Source organism: Falco cherrug, chromosome 3 (genome assembly GCF_023634085.1).
Source record: "Falco cherrug isolate bFalChe1 chromosome 3, bFalChe1.pri, whole genome shotgun sequence".
Taxonomy (NCBI): domain Eukaryota; kingdom Metazoa; phylum Chordata; class Aves; order Falconiformes; family Falconidae; genus Falco; species Falco cherrug.
Genome location: NC_073699.1, coordinates 96,474,877 through 96,491,400, shown reverse-complemented (window position 1 = coordinate 96,491,400; position 16,524 = coordinate 96,474,877). Strand labels below are relative to the sequence as shown.

General features: G+C 43.9%; 1 protein-coding gene across 1 annotated transcript in view; it reads left to right on the top strand.

Moving 5' to 3' along the window:
- Positions 1 to 8,314: 8,314 nt before the first annotated feature.
- Positions 8,315 to 16,524, top strand: part of ELOVL2 (ELOVL fatty acid elongase 2) — a 46,359-nt gene continuing 38,149 nt past the window's right edge. Inside the window, exon 1 of the mRNA XM_055705976.1 lies at positions 8,315 to 8,398. Coding sequence (XP_055561951.1) covers positions 8,396 to 8,398 — 3 coding nt within the window. The 5' untranslated portion in view covers positions 8,315 to 8,395. The remainder of the gene's footprint in view (positions 8,399 to 16,524) is intronic.

Sequence of the window (16,524 nt, the reverse complement as noted above, 5' to 3'; positions counted from 1 at the left end):
GCCAGCGGCGGCCGAGAGCCGGGGCGGGCCCCCGGGCGCGGCGGCGTGACGCCGGACGGCGCGCGGTGCATGCCGGGAGTTGTAGTTCGCCTTCCCCCGCCCCGCGGCCGGAGCGGGCGGGCGCCACCCGCCAACGGGAACAACAAATCCCGGCGTGCCCCGCGCCGGCCCGGCGGCGCCAAACGGCCGGGGGCATCTGTGACCCCTCGCGCGGGAGTGTGGCGCCCCCGCCCCGGGGGAGGCTGAGGGGGGCTGAGCCCCGCGAGCGGCTCGGCTGGCCCCGCAGCGCCGCCGCTCCCTCGGCCGGCAGGCAGCGGCTGCCCGGCTACGGGCCAAGGCCTGTAACGGTTGTGTGAGGCACCGGGGAGCAGCCGGTGTGGTAACAAACAGGTGTGGCCGTGGCTGAAGCCCGGCGGAGCAGGTGTGTGGAACAGATTGCTTTCCCTAGAGGGATTAGTCAGGGTGAGGCCACCTGATCCCGAGTTACTCTTTTTTTTTTTTTTTTTTTTTTTTTTTTTTTTTTTTTTTTTCCTTTCCCCTCTTGTTATTGTTGCCCTTGGTTCCCCTTCTTTGATCAATAAGGGGGCAGCAGGACTACTAGGCCTTAAACCCAGGGCAGTATTTTAACGTCTGTGCCACCCCAGTGGCGTTACAGTTTCCCATGACCTTGGCTCTTGCCCTCTGTTGACATTGTAGTGATTCATCAAAGCTGGACTTTCCCACTTATGAGAAATCTGAGGAAGTGCAATCTTCCAGGAATGGTGAGATAAGTGCGAGAGAATCTTGATTCTGAAAAGGACTTTGCTGTTAGCGCTGGAATAAGGCTGTAACTTAACTTTATAAAGTAAGAGACACTAGTTCCTGTTTCTAACGCTACTGAAAATGTGTGTTTAAATTTGCTACTACAGAAGCCTAATTTCCTGTGGAGAGGTCACCATTGCAGTGAGATGTCAGAGAAAGCTAATCCATTTGTCCTTTGTGTTTGTTTTACAGATTATTTAAAAATCTACCCTTTTAAATGAAGCTAAAAAAATCTCAGTTTTCTGCTCATTGAGCATGCCACGTGCTTCCTCCTTTCAAGGTACCCATAAACCAGAATGACTTGCACATGCAGTCCTCCATTCACATCCTTAAATTTGCTGTCACTTCACCAAATTGAGGAGTTTTCTTTCCGTTCCTAGCCTTCTCTCCCAACATTTCTGGCCCTCTAGTACTCTGCCTAACCCACTCAGCAGGTGTTTTGCAAGTATTTAATTTGAAACATGGTTTCTGTTATGTCTCGGGAAGTTTGTACTTTTATATGTCTCCTGATCTTTAAATGTCACTCTAATTCTAGCCTAAGTAGTTGTTACACATATTTAAGCAAGGTTTCTTCTGTATTGCAAACAAACAGCAAACCAGGAACAGTTACTACCATATTAACCTTTGAAAAATATTTGTTTCCTCCTAGCTACACTGTTCTCTTTCTCTGAATTTTTACTTATCATCTACAGTTAAAAGTAAGTTCTCTGGGTATGGGACCACCACTTTGTCATTCCTGTAAAACGGTTCTCACATTTTAGGGCTGCTAAAATATTTTGGATACATCATCCTATGGTTCCAAACTGGAACATGGATACACGCATATATATGTATACACTTGCATCACATTTATGTGATCAAATATACATGATACCATCCAAGGCAATATAGTAGGAAATAAAGATGAAAACAAGTAGCAATTAGACTTCTCATATTACACTACACAGTTAAGAGAGCCTTTTAATCAACTTATATTCAGTTTGGAAGAACTTAATTTTATTTATGTAAGTGTCCCATTCTCTAACTCATCCACCAAGCTAGTCACCTTGTTGTAGAAGACCATCAGGTCAGGTGGGCGTTATTTCCCATTCATAAGTCTATGTAGACTACTCATAATCACCTTCATGTGTTTGGAGACCATTTCCAGGAGGATTTTCTCCATGACCTTTCCAGGGACAGAGGTGAAGCTCACTGGCCTGTAGCTCTCCAGATCTTCCTTCTTGCCCTTCTTGAAGGCAAGAGAGATGCTTGGTCTCCTCTGGTCTTCAGGAACCTCTCCCAGTCACCGCTGTGTTTCAAAGATAATTGAGAGTGGCCTCGCAATGATGTCAGCTACGTCTCTCAGCACCCAAGACACATCCTCTCAAGCTCTGTGGACTTAGGTTTTTCCAGTTTGTTTAAGTGCTCCCTAACCTGGTCCTCCTCCACTGACTGTAAGTCTTTCTTGCCCCAGACTCCCTGTAATCTTGGTGTCCTGAGACTGCTGAAGGCCAGTGTGGATGAACTGCTGAAATTGTCCTCAGGACAGACAACAAGTAAGAAAGACTTTGTAGCATAATGGCTGAAGCACTTAAATGAGAGGTAGAAGTTCAAACCCCACAAGCACTGGCAAGGTATGCACTCCAACCAAGCCATAAGATAAAAAGGAGAAACACTTACTCTTCCAGCCATTTGGTAAATACAATCTTCGTTATCCTATTTTTCCTAATATGAAATAAAGCTTTTTATTTGGGGCACTCGGAACATGTTGTTAATTGAAACATATATACAGTTTTCCACCTGAATGAAAAAAAACAAACATAATACTGTATGCATTTTATCTAAGACTTTTCTTCAGATCAATATTATATGAACACATACACATCTGTCCCGCTAGATGGCATTTCACGTGCTAATGCACCAGAAATCTGTACCAATACCAGTAATGATGCATTTGGAATAAGTGAGCTACAATGTGGCTATTATTTTTCAAAAGGCTGTGAAATTTCACAGAAGGAAAAAATGATTAGTGCTGGACAGATGAGGTTTTCTAATCACTGAAGTTCAGAAATAAGGTTGTTTATACAAATCCAAGCTTGTTCTATCCAATTCCTTATGTGTATATGTACAATACAGAATTACAGAACTGAATATAGCTCATCCATTCCCTGAAGACGATGGCATACTATCAATATTCTACATTTAATACTTTTTCCTATGATACTTAACACTGATCAACCTTTCCACATCTTCTCTCTCGGTGTGTACAACCACATACTCATTGAGATGTGTTTTGGGGGTGAAGGAAGGAGGACAGTCAGGCCATCAAGCAGCAAAGGGACTGCAGCACAAGACCAGTGAGCAGACATGTGGAGGGCATCTGCCAAACAGTGCACCTGACCATGGGCTGGCTCAAAGCAACAGCATTTGATGTGCTTCTGCAGAGCAGCAAAGCCACACTGTGTTCAGGATAGGAGAGCTAAAGGCTAGGGCCAGGGAAGAGCGCTGCAGATGCTGAGGGCACAAGCCTTATTTTCAGGGTGTGAGAGCAAATGCATCTAGACTAACCAGTTGTTTCACAGCAGTCATTTAACTAGTGTTTGTGTCTGCGTAGCAAGATGAGGTGAGGGATGTTATTATCTACCATTCACCAAGGACTGAACTGAGCTGAAATACACATTTGAACTATCAACTAATTTTGGATGTGCCCCTTTTCATCAGGCATATGGGGAAACTCTCATGTTTCCCTTGCATTTAATTTATTTGTAGCACAGCTTTTGCTAATGTCAAGTGCAGCCGCAAGTGCTCAGCACTTTGACAAAGCTACACTCAGTTACCTTGAGGCAAAGAGCAGAAGGAAGAATAAAATCATTGACTAGCTGTAGAAAAAAGATATTTACATGATACCCTGTAACCACATGGAAATTTTGTTATATAAGGAGTGTATGCTAGTGTTGAAAAGGAATTTCAGCCACTCTAACAGGATTATCTTTTCCTCTTTTGCAGACCCTTGCATCACTCATGGTTTCCTGTTTGTTTATTATCATCTGCAGCATGCATTGATGAAGCAGGAGTCTTGCCAAAGGCTATTATTGTAAATAAGGCTTATTAAAATGAATATGCACAAGAACAGCAAGTAATCCAGGTGGTTTTTGTTCTATGGTGTCCTAATTTTTTAATCCTTCTCTTGATACATACAATATCTTTGAAGGTAACTGGGAAGCATACCAACTACTCGAGCCATAGCAACATACAGGAGCTTGAGCGCCTGCCACTTGTACCCCAGAGGCTGGCCAGGTAGTAACAGTTCATGCAGAAGGTGCAAAATGTAGCCCTTTATTCAGAATATGCTGGGTGACCTTCCCCCTGCTACCATTCTTTTGACATCAAGACATTTCTATTTCCTAGGGCAGGAGTACAGAGAACAGCTTGCTTCCACCCCTTTCCCACTGCGTTACACCATTAGGCATCACACTGTGAGCTCTTTGGTGTAGGTCTCAAAAATACAAGACCATGACCCCAAACTGGGACCTCTGTATGCTACCCTAACACTAAATACTAGCAGGTGTGAGAGAAATCATTCAGGTCCACCATTAAATACTAGCAGGTATGAGATAGATCGTTCAGGTCCACCCAGAACTCACAGCGAGTTAATACCACCAGGCTCCTCACAGAAGACCTGCAGACAGCAAGGAACAGCACATCTAACTACAGTCTGTTGTAACAACGCAGCTGCAGTTTTTGGTTCGGAACTGTTCATCTTTTCCCAGTTTTGGCTGACTTAAATGAGTAAGACAGCCTATTTATGTAAAGATGATAAGCATAAAAGGGATGAGAAAACTCTATGTAAATTTATAGAATACCAAACTACATAACTAAACTGTACCTGTGACTGCAACCAAGGACTTTTTCCTGGTCACGTTGCTTTCCAGCTTTGGCTTTAGCCTTTTAGAAGTAAATACCAGCAGCTTACTTCTTTCCAGAAGAGGGTGCTAAAACATAATATTTATTACAAGAACTGCAAAACTGCCCAGTTGCTCCATTCCATACTTCATACTTCAGCATGAGTTTATTGTGGCTTAGTTCTTATTTTATGTCCTAGCAGCTGGCAATTTAATACAAGTCTGCTGTACAGACATATTACACCAGATGTAGTTTCAAAAACAACAAGCATAGAAAAAGTGACATTATAGAAAGAACTAGCCACACCAGAGGAAAATAAGAAGACAAACTTTCAGATCCATTTTGGTAAATTACAAGGCCTTTTTGCTTTAGCCTGATTACTCAGATTTGATTCAATGCAGTTTTATTACTGACAATTTTCAAGCATTCAGAGCTAACAAAATTTCTGTCACATGGACCTTGTAACTCCCCATCATGTCACTAGCAGACCCGAGATCAATAGGTACTTAACCATTGTCCTGTGCCAATAAAATTAGGAAAAGAATGGCTAATGGAAGAAAGACGATCTCCCATCTGAGCTAGCTGCTAAGGGAAAGAAGAGACATTTTGCCAGTGAGCTGGACGTATGCTATGGACAGGACAATTCCGTGAAACAGGAAAGTCCTGAGTTTAAATTCCAAGTTTTGGAGGAGATCGTGACCAAGAGCAGTCATTGTTAATGGTAGACATGTCTGATTTCACTTTTCTTTCCCAAACTAAAACTTTATCCTACTCATTGAAACTGAGCAGGAGCTGAGAGTTGCCAGTAGTTGGCTGATCAGTGGTACCTTATCCACACAGTTTCCTGCTGAGCTGCAAACCCAGTGGGACCTGGTGGCTCCAAAGTCATTGCAACTCAAAGCTGTTTTTCCTAAGGTGCAGAGATATCCAAAACCTGACTGGACACAGCCCTGGGCAACTTGCTGTAGGTGGCCCTGCCTGAGCAGAGGGATGCGACCAGATGAATTCCAGAGGTCCCTGACAACCTCAACCCTTCTGTGATTCTGTAAGTTAGGTAGTTTGTGATGAGGTCCAACCTACACCACCTACACCAGCAAGGCTCAAGCTATGTCTCTGTGGTATTTCACTGTGAACAGTAGTTGTTGTGTAACAGCATCGCCCCAGAATGAAGTGCTGTTTTAATTGCAGCCACTTACTCTCCTTGTTTCCAGGGAATTTCAGCTGGAACTAAGCAATTCCATTTGCTCACATGTTGATTTATTTTTCTGCCTTTCCTCTCAGCACAACATGCTGTTCAACAGCTGCTCAAAGCTAACGTGTGTGGCAGAGGTCTGCTATGCTCAGTGCCCGGGATCCAGCTAAAAGCGTGGCATTGCCCTCCATACAAAACAGGTGAATCCAAATCCTGCCACAGCCCTTAAATCTCCAAATTCAGGTCATTAGATATGTGTTAAAAATATCCATAATACTATTACAGCTTCTTTCAGCTGCCACCAGAATCCTATTTGTTTCCTATGCATGCCCTCACTGGAGACATTATTGTTTTGACAAAAAAATATATAGAAGGAACTATTATAAATATATAGAAGGAATTACTGTAAAAAATTATAGAAGGAAACTACAGTAATTAGTATTAATATAATGTATCAGGTACAAGGAACTCAAGAAATTAAAAATGTTACATCTTTACCAAACTTGAAGATATGTTTCCTTTCTGTTTCAGACAAAGAAAAACAAGAGTAAAGAAAAAAACGTACCATTTTCTTAGGTCTGGATTTGGCTTGACGTACTAACTCCAGCCTGTTTGGACTATAAAGAAATGGGAAGAAAAATTGTGAGGCTGAAGCATTCCAATGCACTGGGTCACTACCACGTTTCTCTAGTCGGCTTCCAAACTGCATCTTGCTCTACAGCACCCAAAGAGTAATCTTTTGGGCAAAGAGGACAATTTTCTGCTTGGGGAACAACTCTGGGGACAGAACAGATAACAAAAAGTATTTTTCTTCAATATTTCAGGACGGTCTGTAGTAACACAGGAAGAATTAAATGAATAACCTAACAAAAAGATGAATTAGAGGAATGGCTGGCAGCTCAACCTCAGGGATTACAGCAGTTCCATATAGACTAACACACCGGAATTTGGAAGCTCAAGCAAACAAGTCTGCATCTATAAAAGTGGGCTAGAAGTTAGGTGAGGGCACGCTTTCACGGGAAGTTTCTGGCAGTGTCATTTCTGTGCAGGCAGGCAGCCCTGGGAAGACAGCCATTCTCCCAGCCTTTGGCATCCCTCTGTGTCTAGCTCCAGGAGAAAGCAAGGGGTCAAGGAGTACATGAACAAAGAACCTACTGGGAAGGAAGTCTCGAGGTTCAGAATGTCAGCGCTACATTTTGGACAAATATAGGCTGGCTATACATCAAGTACACTTTACCTTGTGAAGATGCTACCTGTCCTGCACCACACATGGTCCCCTTAGCTTCTTTCCACTGCTTGTGCCACTGGAACCGGGAAAGACTGTTCTCTAAGCTCTGGTCAACAAAACTCTGAACAGACAGAACTGAGAGGGCAGCAATGGGAGTGCATGAATGAACTTGTCATTTTTGACAGGTTTTCATTTAGAAAATAAAAATGAAGAATTTTAATATTTTAAGGAAGATCGTTTTAATTTCACATGCCAAAGACAGCTTTATTAAAAACAGGGGAAAGCAGCAGGATGTTTTCAATAAGGTTTGATAGTTTAAATAAATGTTTTATATGAGATACAAGGTTTCGTTAGCAGTTTTGAAGGTGTGAAATTTTGTGTTTGTTCCACCAGGCACAAAGCCTCGCCTCTTCCCTGACCTGTTTTATATCAGTGGCAGAGTTGTGTTGAGGTCAGTAGCTCCTGCTCTGTGTGATTTTTACCTCTCCCCTAACCAACCTAAATAAACAATTGCTTATCAGTTTCTCCCCGATTGACAGATCTCCAGACAGATTACGCAGTTAAGTGGTGGGGTGACAGTGGTCTCACTTTGCGTGGAGGATTCAGGGCTTCAGGTCAGAGACCTTCAATGGCAAATATGAGTGCTAGGCATAGACCCAACCCTCTGTTCAATGCAACAGTCACGTCAGGATCAGAGCAGCCAGGCTCCTGCCTCCTCCCAGAGCAGCCCGTTGGTGGACATCCCTTGGAATGGAATCTTCCCAACAGTTTTGCCAGAGGCCGATGGCCACTGCTGGAAGGGTGGTCAGGCACTGGAGTAGGCTGCCAAGGGAGGTGGTGGAATTACCATCCCTGGAAGTGTTCAACCATCGATACAGCGCTTGGGGGCATGGTTTAGTGGTGGACTTGGCTGTGCTGGGTTAACAGTTGGGCTTGATGATCTTAAATGCCTTTTCCAACCTCAACGACGCTGTGATCCTGCACCTACGCTGACGCCTGGGACAGCCTCACGCAGCCTCCTCCGCTACTGCATCCCACCCCCCGCGGAGGCTCACCACCACCTCCCCATCCTCCTCTTTGCAAGCCCCCCCAAGGAGGGGCGCGGCGGGGACCCGCAGGAGCCCAGCGCGCCTCGCCCCGGCCGCTGCCGTGGAGCCGGGAGCCATCCCTGCCGCCCCGTGGGCGGGGCCGGGGTGGAGGCGGGGCCGGGGCGGAGGCGGGGCCGTACGCGGCGCAGCGCGGCAGAGCCGGCCCGCCGATACCCTGGACAGCGCCTCGCCGCCGCCGCCGCCATGGTGAGTGCCCCCGGCCGCGCCGGCCCCGCTGCCCCCCGGCCCGATCGCGCCCCCCTCCCGGGGCCGTGCGGACGCGCCTCGCCGCGCCCCGCTCCTCCGGGCCCCCCCTTCCCCCACGGGCCAGGCTGGGGGAACACACATGCCCTCAGCCGCCCCCCCGCACCCCGCGGCGAGGGACCCGGGGTGGCGGGGGGAGCCCTGTGCAGTCCCAGCCGTGCGAGGCGGGGACGGTCCGCGGGCGGCGGGAGGCGGTGCGGGCAGCCCCGGTGCCCGCAGCTCCGCAGGAGGCTTTCGGGAGCCGGGGGGCGCCCCCAGCCCCCCGCCCTCCCCCGCTCCTAGCAGGTGCGTTTTTCTCTATTTCGAGGTGGGTTTGAGCACGTTACGTAAACGGATTATTCCCGGCCGTGTGTTAATAGAAGCTCCTGTGTTAAGTCATACAATCTGCAGCGGAACATTTTGGTTTTTTTCTGTGTAATGAATGAACAATGGAGGTTTAGATTCCAGTTTAGCATTTAAGGGAGTTAAAGTGGAACAATGCGGTCACCTATTGCATGAGTAGGACCGTTCCCCTGCAGCACACTGTGTCTTTGCAGCCATAGTAACTTCCCCAAAGGAGCTCACTCTGGTTGTAAGCAGTCGTGCACCCAGTATAACGCCAACCTTACAGACTAGGACGGTATCATACAGGTATTTTGCAGCCTTAAAGCCTGAGGTACAGCGGGGATGAATAACCTGTCCAAGCTTCTTGTGTCAGAAGCTTGGGACATGATTGACAGTAGAACCTAGTTTTCCTTTCATATGATTTAACAACAAAAATACTTTTTTTCCAATGTCTTTGCATCGTGTATAGTAAATTCTGCCTTCCTGGCATAGCAATCAATTTGGAATTTCCCCCCCGCCCCAGCAATTCAAACATGAATAATATTCAAATAGTCTTTCCATGAATTAACTTGAGTTCTCTTCCTAACAGTCACGTATCCATCTGCTGTCGGTCTGAATCTCTTTCTTTTATTTACTCTGTTTGCAATCAGCTGAGACTTAGGATGACAGAAAGGAAAAAACCCTTGTCCTGGTTTTGGCTGACTCCTTCCAGGACTGAGATGAAGTCAATTATACTGGTGCAAATCAAGGAAAAATTCATTGGTAACATATGCATTGGCAACTTAGTATTTGTACTAATGGAAATGATAGCTGACACCTACCCTTAACCTGTTATTTCTGGTTCTTAGAGCTGTTTAATTAACCTTGAAATTATTCTTGAAACAATGGGCAGCGATATCCAGTAATCGTCATTCAGACCTGGGTTTCTATTAGCAGGTTTTGCTCTTCTGTATCTCCAACAACCTTAGTGGTGAAAAGTTGCTGAGCTTTCCTAAGCCTTGTCACTTATGCATACAAGCATTTGGGGAGGGGGGAGAACAGCCAATTTGGGAAAATCCTTAAGGTGGTGTAAAGGCTGAAGGTTGCTTTGGCTCTAAAAGTTTGGAAGAGTGTCCTTGGAACATTAGCTACTGAATGTAGAACCTGAACTGATGAAAACTGTTGCGATGAGGCTAATGCAGGGTTAAAAGTTACAGCACGTTAATGTCTAAAGGGACCTGGATCTTGGGGGCAGGGGGATGCATGGACATGGGAGGACGCTGCCAAAAGTATCAGGAGTAAATGAATAACAAACATAAATTTTTGCCCCAAGTAGTGGGAGTAGTATTTTAGCACTCCCTTCTCTAGTGGCATAGAAATAAGTAGGTGTACGTTGGTAGCATCCCTTCAACTCAACTGAGAGAGTTCCCTCAGCATCCTGGAGCAAGTAATCACTATTATTTGTAGCAAGTAGCACAAGAAAACTTTTTTTTTTTGTTTTAAACTTCATTTTGCTGAAGCAGCAAACCGCAGCCTTCATCAGGCTTCAAGTGTTTCTTTGGCATCCCCACTGTATGAGGGTCACTACAGTGGGACCGTTCTTCTGTTTATGTAGTTCACTGCAGCTCTACTTGCTTCAGTGAATCTAGGTCAAATTACACTGGCTCAGGATTTGGCTGCACCCTTGAACTTTAAACCGATTATAAATTTTGATTTGTCAGTGTATTTTCCATGGGGTCAAATCCCATTTTTGACGGAGTAAGAGAGTGCATAACCTTGCACAGTGCATGGCAACTAATACTTACAACAAGACTAGGTAACACTAAGGTAAGCATAAACATGAGGACAGTGCGACGCTGTGTTTAATAAGTTCAATTATCTGTACCTCTATAATAACCCAGTTGCAGAGGGGTTATATGGACAGCAGCTGGAATATTTTTAAAATTCCCTGAGAGACTTTGATAACTGGTTATCCTGGTTTCAGCTGGGATGGAGTTAATTATCTTCTAGAAGCTAGTACGGTGCTGTGTTTTGGCTCTGATGTGAGACTTCAATTCCTCAGGCCTTGCTAGTGAAAAAGGCTGGAGGGGCACAAGGAGTTGGGAGGGGCACAGCCAGGTCAACTGACCCAAACTAGCCAAATTCCATACCATGGGATGCCATGCCTGGTATACACTGGAGGGGTTGGCGGGGGTGGGCAGGTTGTTTCTGGGGGACTGGCTGGGCATCGGTCGTGGGTGGTGAGCAGCTGCATTGTGCACCATGTGTTCCTTTCTTCCTTTCCCTCTGGATGTTATTCTTTCCCCTTCCCCTTTTCATTATCGCTGTTATTGTCATCATTGTTATTATTGTTCTTTGATTTTTATTCTGTTTCAATTATTAAATTGTTCTTATCACAACCCTTGAGTTTTACATTCCTGTCCAACTGTCCTCCCCATCCCTCTGGGTGAGGAGGGAGGGAGTGAGCGGCTGCGTGGTACTTAATTACCCACCGGGGTTAAACCACGACACTGGCGTAATCTGAAATCAATGAAGACAGACACCTAACTCTTCCAAGCATTCATAAGTGTCATGGCCGCCATATCAGGGTATGATGCTTGATGTGGTTTTGATTGTAGGACACACAGAAAGGGCCCTAGACAACAAGAAACCTTTCTTCTTTATTGGCAGTAGCCAAAATAAAATCCTGCCTCATTGTCCATCAGTATTTGTTAATCACCCTGAGCACTTCCTGAAAAAGAATATTGCAAAGACAATGTTCCAGTCCCCAAAGACTGACACACAAAGTGGAAGAGAACATTTTCTGTAGACAGAGATCAATCCAGCATAAATCCGTGACTGAGATGGGAGCCAGCGCTACAGCACCCACTGTCAACAAGACCTCTCCAGCTCTGTCAGCGTGAAAAGGTAGCAGAGCTCAGCAGCCCTGCCATCCACAACCATGGCAGCAAGCCAGGGCTGTGCCAGCTGATACAGAATTAATAAGCTATGAGAAAACATGCTTAGAAACTGCATATAGAACAGGCAAAGGGACCTAAGTACTTCCACAGAAAGTCAAGAAGACACCCTGAAGCCTTTTGCATATGATGGGATTGATTAAAAAAAAACCTTCCAGGACCTGAAGGAAGAGTCCAGTGTTTCATTTGCATAGTTAATATAGATACCCGCTTATCAAAACCTGCATGCTGTCCTTGGTGTTGATCTCTTTCACCTCTAGGAAGATCCTTTGATTCTTTAAGACAGATCATTGCATCTCCATTACAAGCAGGCTGACCTGTGAAAAGAGAGAGCCTCCTGCTGTTTATCAGGCACTTGATTGTACATTCATTTAGTTTAATAGCGTCTCTTCATTTATTAAACAAGAAAGTTAATCAGATGCAAACACTTTAAACTTGAACCTATGACTCAATTAAAAGCTGGTAAAAAACCTGCATTAGTATTTTCTTTAGGTATTAGTAAACTCCAGACTAATGCAAATATAATGAGCTGGTTTATTCCCTGATGTAAGACATCTTCAAGCGTATTCAACAAAACCCCACCAGGCAGGAATTTTGCCTGATACTTTCATGCCGTGCTATATGAGAGTTTTGTTAATCACTGCCTGTAAAACTGATTTAGAAGCTGAGGCATTGATAGATCTCATACAAATTGAGTCTGAGGTCCAATGATAAAGTAATATGTCACAAGTGCAGCCTGACTTGTAACTAAAGAAGGTAAAGAAGAAGGGAGGGAAATTAGGAGGATGAAAGTAAGCGTACGACTGGTTGTTCAGAGCCAGAAAGCTCCTGGGACGAGTCTGCCTTGTGAGGTGGAAGGTCACAAGAAGGATTGCCCAGCTGCAACCAAGAAGAAACACCTTGTGAGACTGGGGGCTGCAGCTCTGCCACGTTATAAATGCCACATTTCAAGCACATCAAATTTATCAGCCCATTTGTAAGTGGCTGGCAGCAACTGAGCTTATAAATCCATTATCTGCACACACACCCCATGGCTTGCCTTAGCATACGCTAAATACAAGGGCCACAATATCTGAGTGACTGGGTCTTTACCCACAGGGCTGCTGCACAGCTGACGAGCAGAGTTCAATATGAAATAAAGTGAATATTTATGTCTTCTGTGGGGCTTCTTATCGACCCAAGTAACAGCAAAACCACTTTAGTTTCTGAGGACTAGTTATGCTCAGATCTAAGTGGGTAAGAGGGGACAGTTTACATCTTCAATAATATGACAATTACCATTATATTGGCATTAATACTGAAAGTACTCCGATTTGATGTCAATCTAACAACAACTGAGTGATTTTTTTAAATATTAAGTTCATCTAGATGATGACTTTTAAACTGCATTGCATTTCCTCTGCCTCAGTCAAAACTGGCCATGATAAAACGGTAAAGGTCAGACATCCCAAACTGAAGGAAATCAAACTCTATGTGGCAGAAGTTTTTATGTGAAGATGTGTAATTAGAGAACCAAAAATTAAGATTGTTTTCATCGCTGTTGGGAGAAATTTTTATTTTTTCCCCTAAAAAGGACGGTTATGGAAATGAAACCAGTACTACTTCATATTCTGCGTCATTATTTGAAAACCAAACACAGCAAGTAATGGGAGTTGGAAGAAGGACTGCCAAGTTTTAAATAAATATCCTAAAACCATGCATAAGGAAGCACAACAAAACCATTCTTTCCCTGGTTCTTAAAGGCTCCCTGAAGTACGTTAGTCAGTAGTTACCATTCAGGACACTTTGCAGCTAGCAAACAGCATGTGATGCAGCAGCCTAATGGGAGGAGGATAAACTTACACAGATGAGAAGTCTACAGCTGCTTTTATTTCCCCTATGTGACAATAAGCGATGCAGTTCACAGACATTTTGTGCCATTAGGGCCTTACCACGCAGCACAGTCATTAGCATTCTTATTTGGTTTTGAGAAAAGCATCAGTCTGGGTGTTTCCATGGTATAATAGGCTTAAGAGTTTTGGGCTTTAAAATTCCAGTTTTATGTGGATTAAACTCTAGAATACCTACTGTTGGGGCTAATAGAGGAAGGGAACTAATTAGCTTGTGCACCCTGTTATCCTGTGCCAGCAGACTGTGCTCTGTTATTTGGGTTCCATACATTTTTAAGAAGGAGTGTCCCTTGAGTTCATTAGCCTGATTTAGGGTTTTAAAAGAGGTAAATTTTGACCAAAACAGGAGGAGGAGACGTAAGAGAACTTCCATGCTTTTTTTTTCTTCCTTACTAAACTTGAAAATCAACTTCCATTTCCTTCCCTCTCCTCACCCAGTCTTCTTTAATCAAGACTGAAGTCCAAAACATGAATTAGCATTTGAAATCCAGGTTTTCGCATTCAGGGATTTAAGTGAGAAATAGAAGGAAAAAAAAGTTAAGGACCAGTTAACAGAAACAAGAAGATATTTTTCTCTTTCGTTGTTGTTTTGTGTTCTTAAGTGACCCTTTGGAAAACACACATCAGATTCTGTTTATTTCTCTATATTACACATGCATTTTCACAGCCAACTTGAAGTAAAAAAATACTTTGTTTCTTGCATTTTTGCTGTGAGCATGGATAAAACCACTCCGAAAACCAAAGTGCCTTCAAACTGGCAGGGAATAAATGGTTGGCAAAGTTGATGAGGGTCATTTCCATGTCAGGGAATTGGCACATCTTTCGGTAAGGCTGCTCTGAATAGTACCATCCACACAAGCTTTCCCTCCAATTGCTGGCTGCAGCCAGCCAAGCTACTTCTATCACAGTTTAAAAGGTCAGGTGTAAGGTCGTGCAAGTTCTGCATCTGCTAGAAGTCGGTGTTTGTGGCAGAACAGTGGTTTATTATGTACAGTTTAATTTTTTCAGTACTTGTCAACAGCCTGCACAATTCCAGGGGGAAAAAACACGAAGCCTATTTTCATATTTATATGCTTGTCAATCTATTTTTCAAATCTCTTTATGTACTAAGTAATGTAATGAATTTTCACTACTGACTGGCTGCTCAGAATTACCCTCCTCCTCAAATTCAGAAGCTTGCCTAGTATGAAAAAGATCCCACGCAACGCTTATAGGAACAGCTGCATCTGCCCTCTCAGCTGTCAGGATTACTCGCCTTCCTTGAGCAGCATTTCAGTGTTACTTTGCTGTTACACCAGACGCCGTACTGTAGCTTCAAGTCTTAAGATCAGCCCTTCTTACCTAAAGGTACCTTCTCACCTTGACTAGACTTCTTTTCAAGATGCATCTTTTAATATTGGCAGAAGGCTATGCGTGAAACCAAACAAAACCTCCATCTTTTTGAGTTTATGGAAGGGAAAGAAAAATCAAAGACATCAGAAAAGAAGGATATCAAAAACCAGTTCAGATTAGCAAGGTGTTTCTAGGTCTCTTTCTTCTTCCCACCTCTTACTGCTGGTGAAAGCAGAAATGTGAGATGTCTCCCAGCCTGCCAGTATGCAGGTGGCTTGAATATCAGCAGTTATCATCACCCTCCAAATAGCAGACACCTTATTTTATATGAGTTACTCAAGAAATCCAAATCTCCTCCTACAAATGAGGTCCTTCCATTGACAAAAGTATTAGAAGACTCTGGATCCACCCTCAAAAACACCTTTGGAAATCTTGCCTCTTCAATTTCTGAAGCTACTGGCTTTACCTGGAAGCTTGATGATTAAGAGCTGTGAGAAGGTAGCACTGAATCAGTCCATCCCCAAAACCAGACAACCCAAGTATATCATGTCTCTAGTTTTATGGCATTCTTTTTGATTTTCAGAGCTCTCTTTTTCTGGCAGAAGGTTAGTTATAGATCCTCCCTAAGATTTCCCTTCCCCCACCCCTGGTATGTGTCAAAAGCATCACAGGATATTCCAGTTCCCCTTTGAAAGCTGAGATACAGCTTGTGATTTCTTGGCGATGGAACACATTTGAAACTTGGCTCAAAAACAGGCAATTTGTGCAAGGAAATGGGAAAGGCACTATTTAGCTTTATGCCTCTGCAAAATACTAGTAGCTGCCCGTTTCAAAGAAAAGTGATATTGAGAATCTTTTTGGTTTCAACGCAGTTACTTCTTTCTCACTGCTGGAGACTTTGTAAGCCAGCATTTCAATAGTATCTGCAAAAAAATTTGAAAGATAAAAGACTAACTAGATGACAGTTATTTTGCTTACAATAACTAAAAGAAAAACTCAAAATATCCCCCACAGCCTCCCCTGGAGGGAAAAGCACCATTTTTTCCCCTTTTACATTTACTAGATTATCAGCATAATTTTATTTCAAATTGGGTATCACTGAAATGTCCCCTCAGGACTACATTTAATATACTTTTTTTCCCCAAAATAATTTATTTTTCATCAAGTAGGAAGTCATTTCCTTCTTTTTGCTAGACACCTTTGGGAGATGGCAGAATTCAGATCAGAAAGTGTTTTGATGGAAAGGTGCAAAGTTAAAAGCCAAGCCAGAGAACAATGTCACAAAGAACAATGTCACACAGCACCATCCTATTTTGCCTCCAGGTGTGTTTTGATGAGTTTAAAGGAGTGTAAGTATTTCAACATTCTGGCTCATTAAACCTTGGGTCTTGCTGAAACGCAGCACACGTGCTTGCAAGCGCTTAAAAATACTCATCAACTCCTGAACACTCAGAAAGATGAGAAACACCCTGATCAGCTGAAAACAAGGAACTCATGCCAGTCCCCTGGTCTTCAGGAAATCTAGGGGTTCATGTGATTTCGTGTTTCTTTTACAAAGGCATCCCCCACCCCTCAGTGCTCCTTCTGC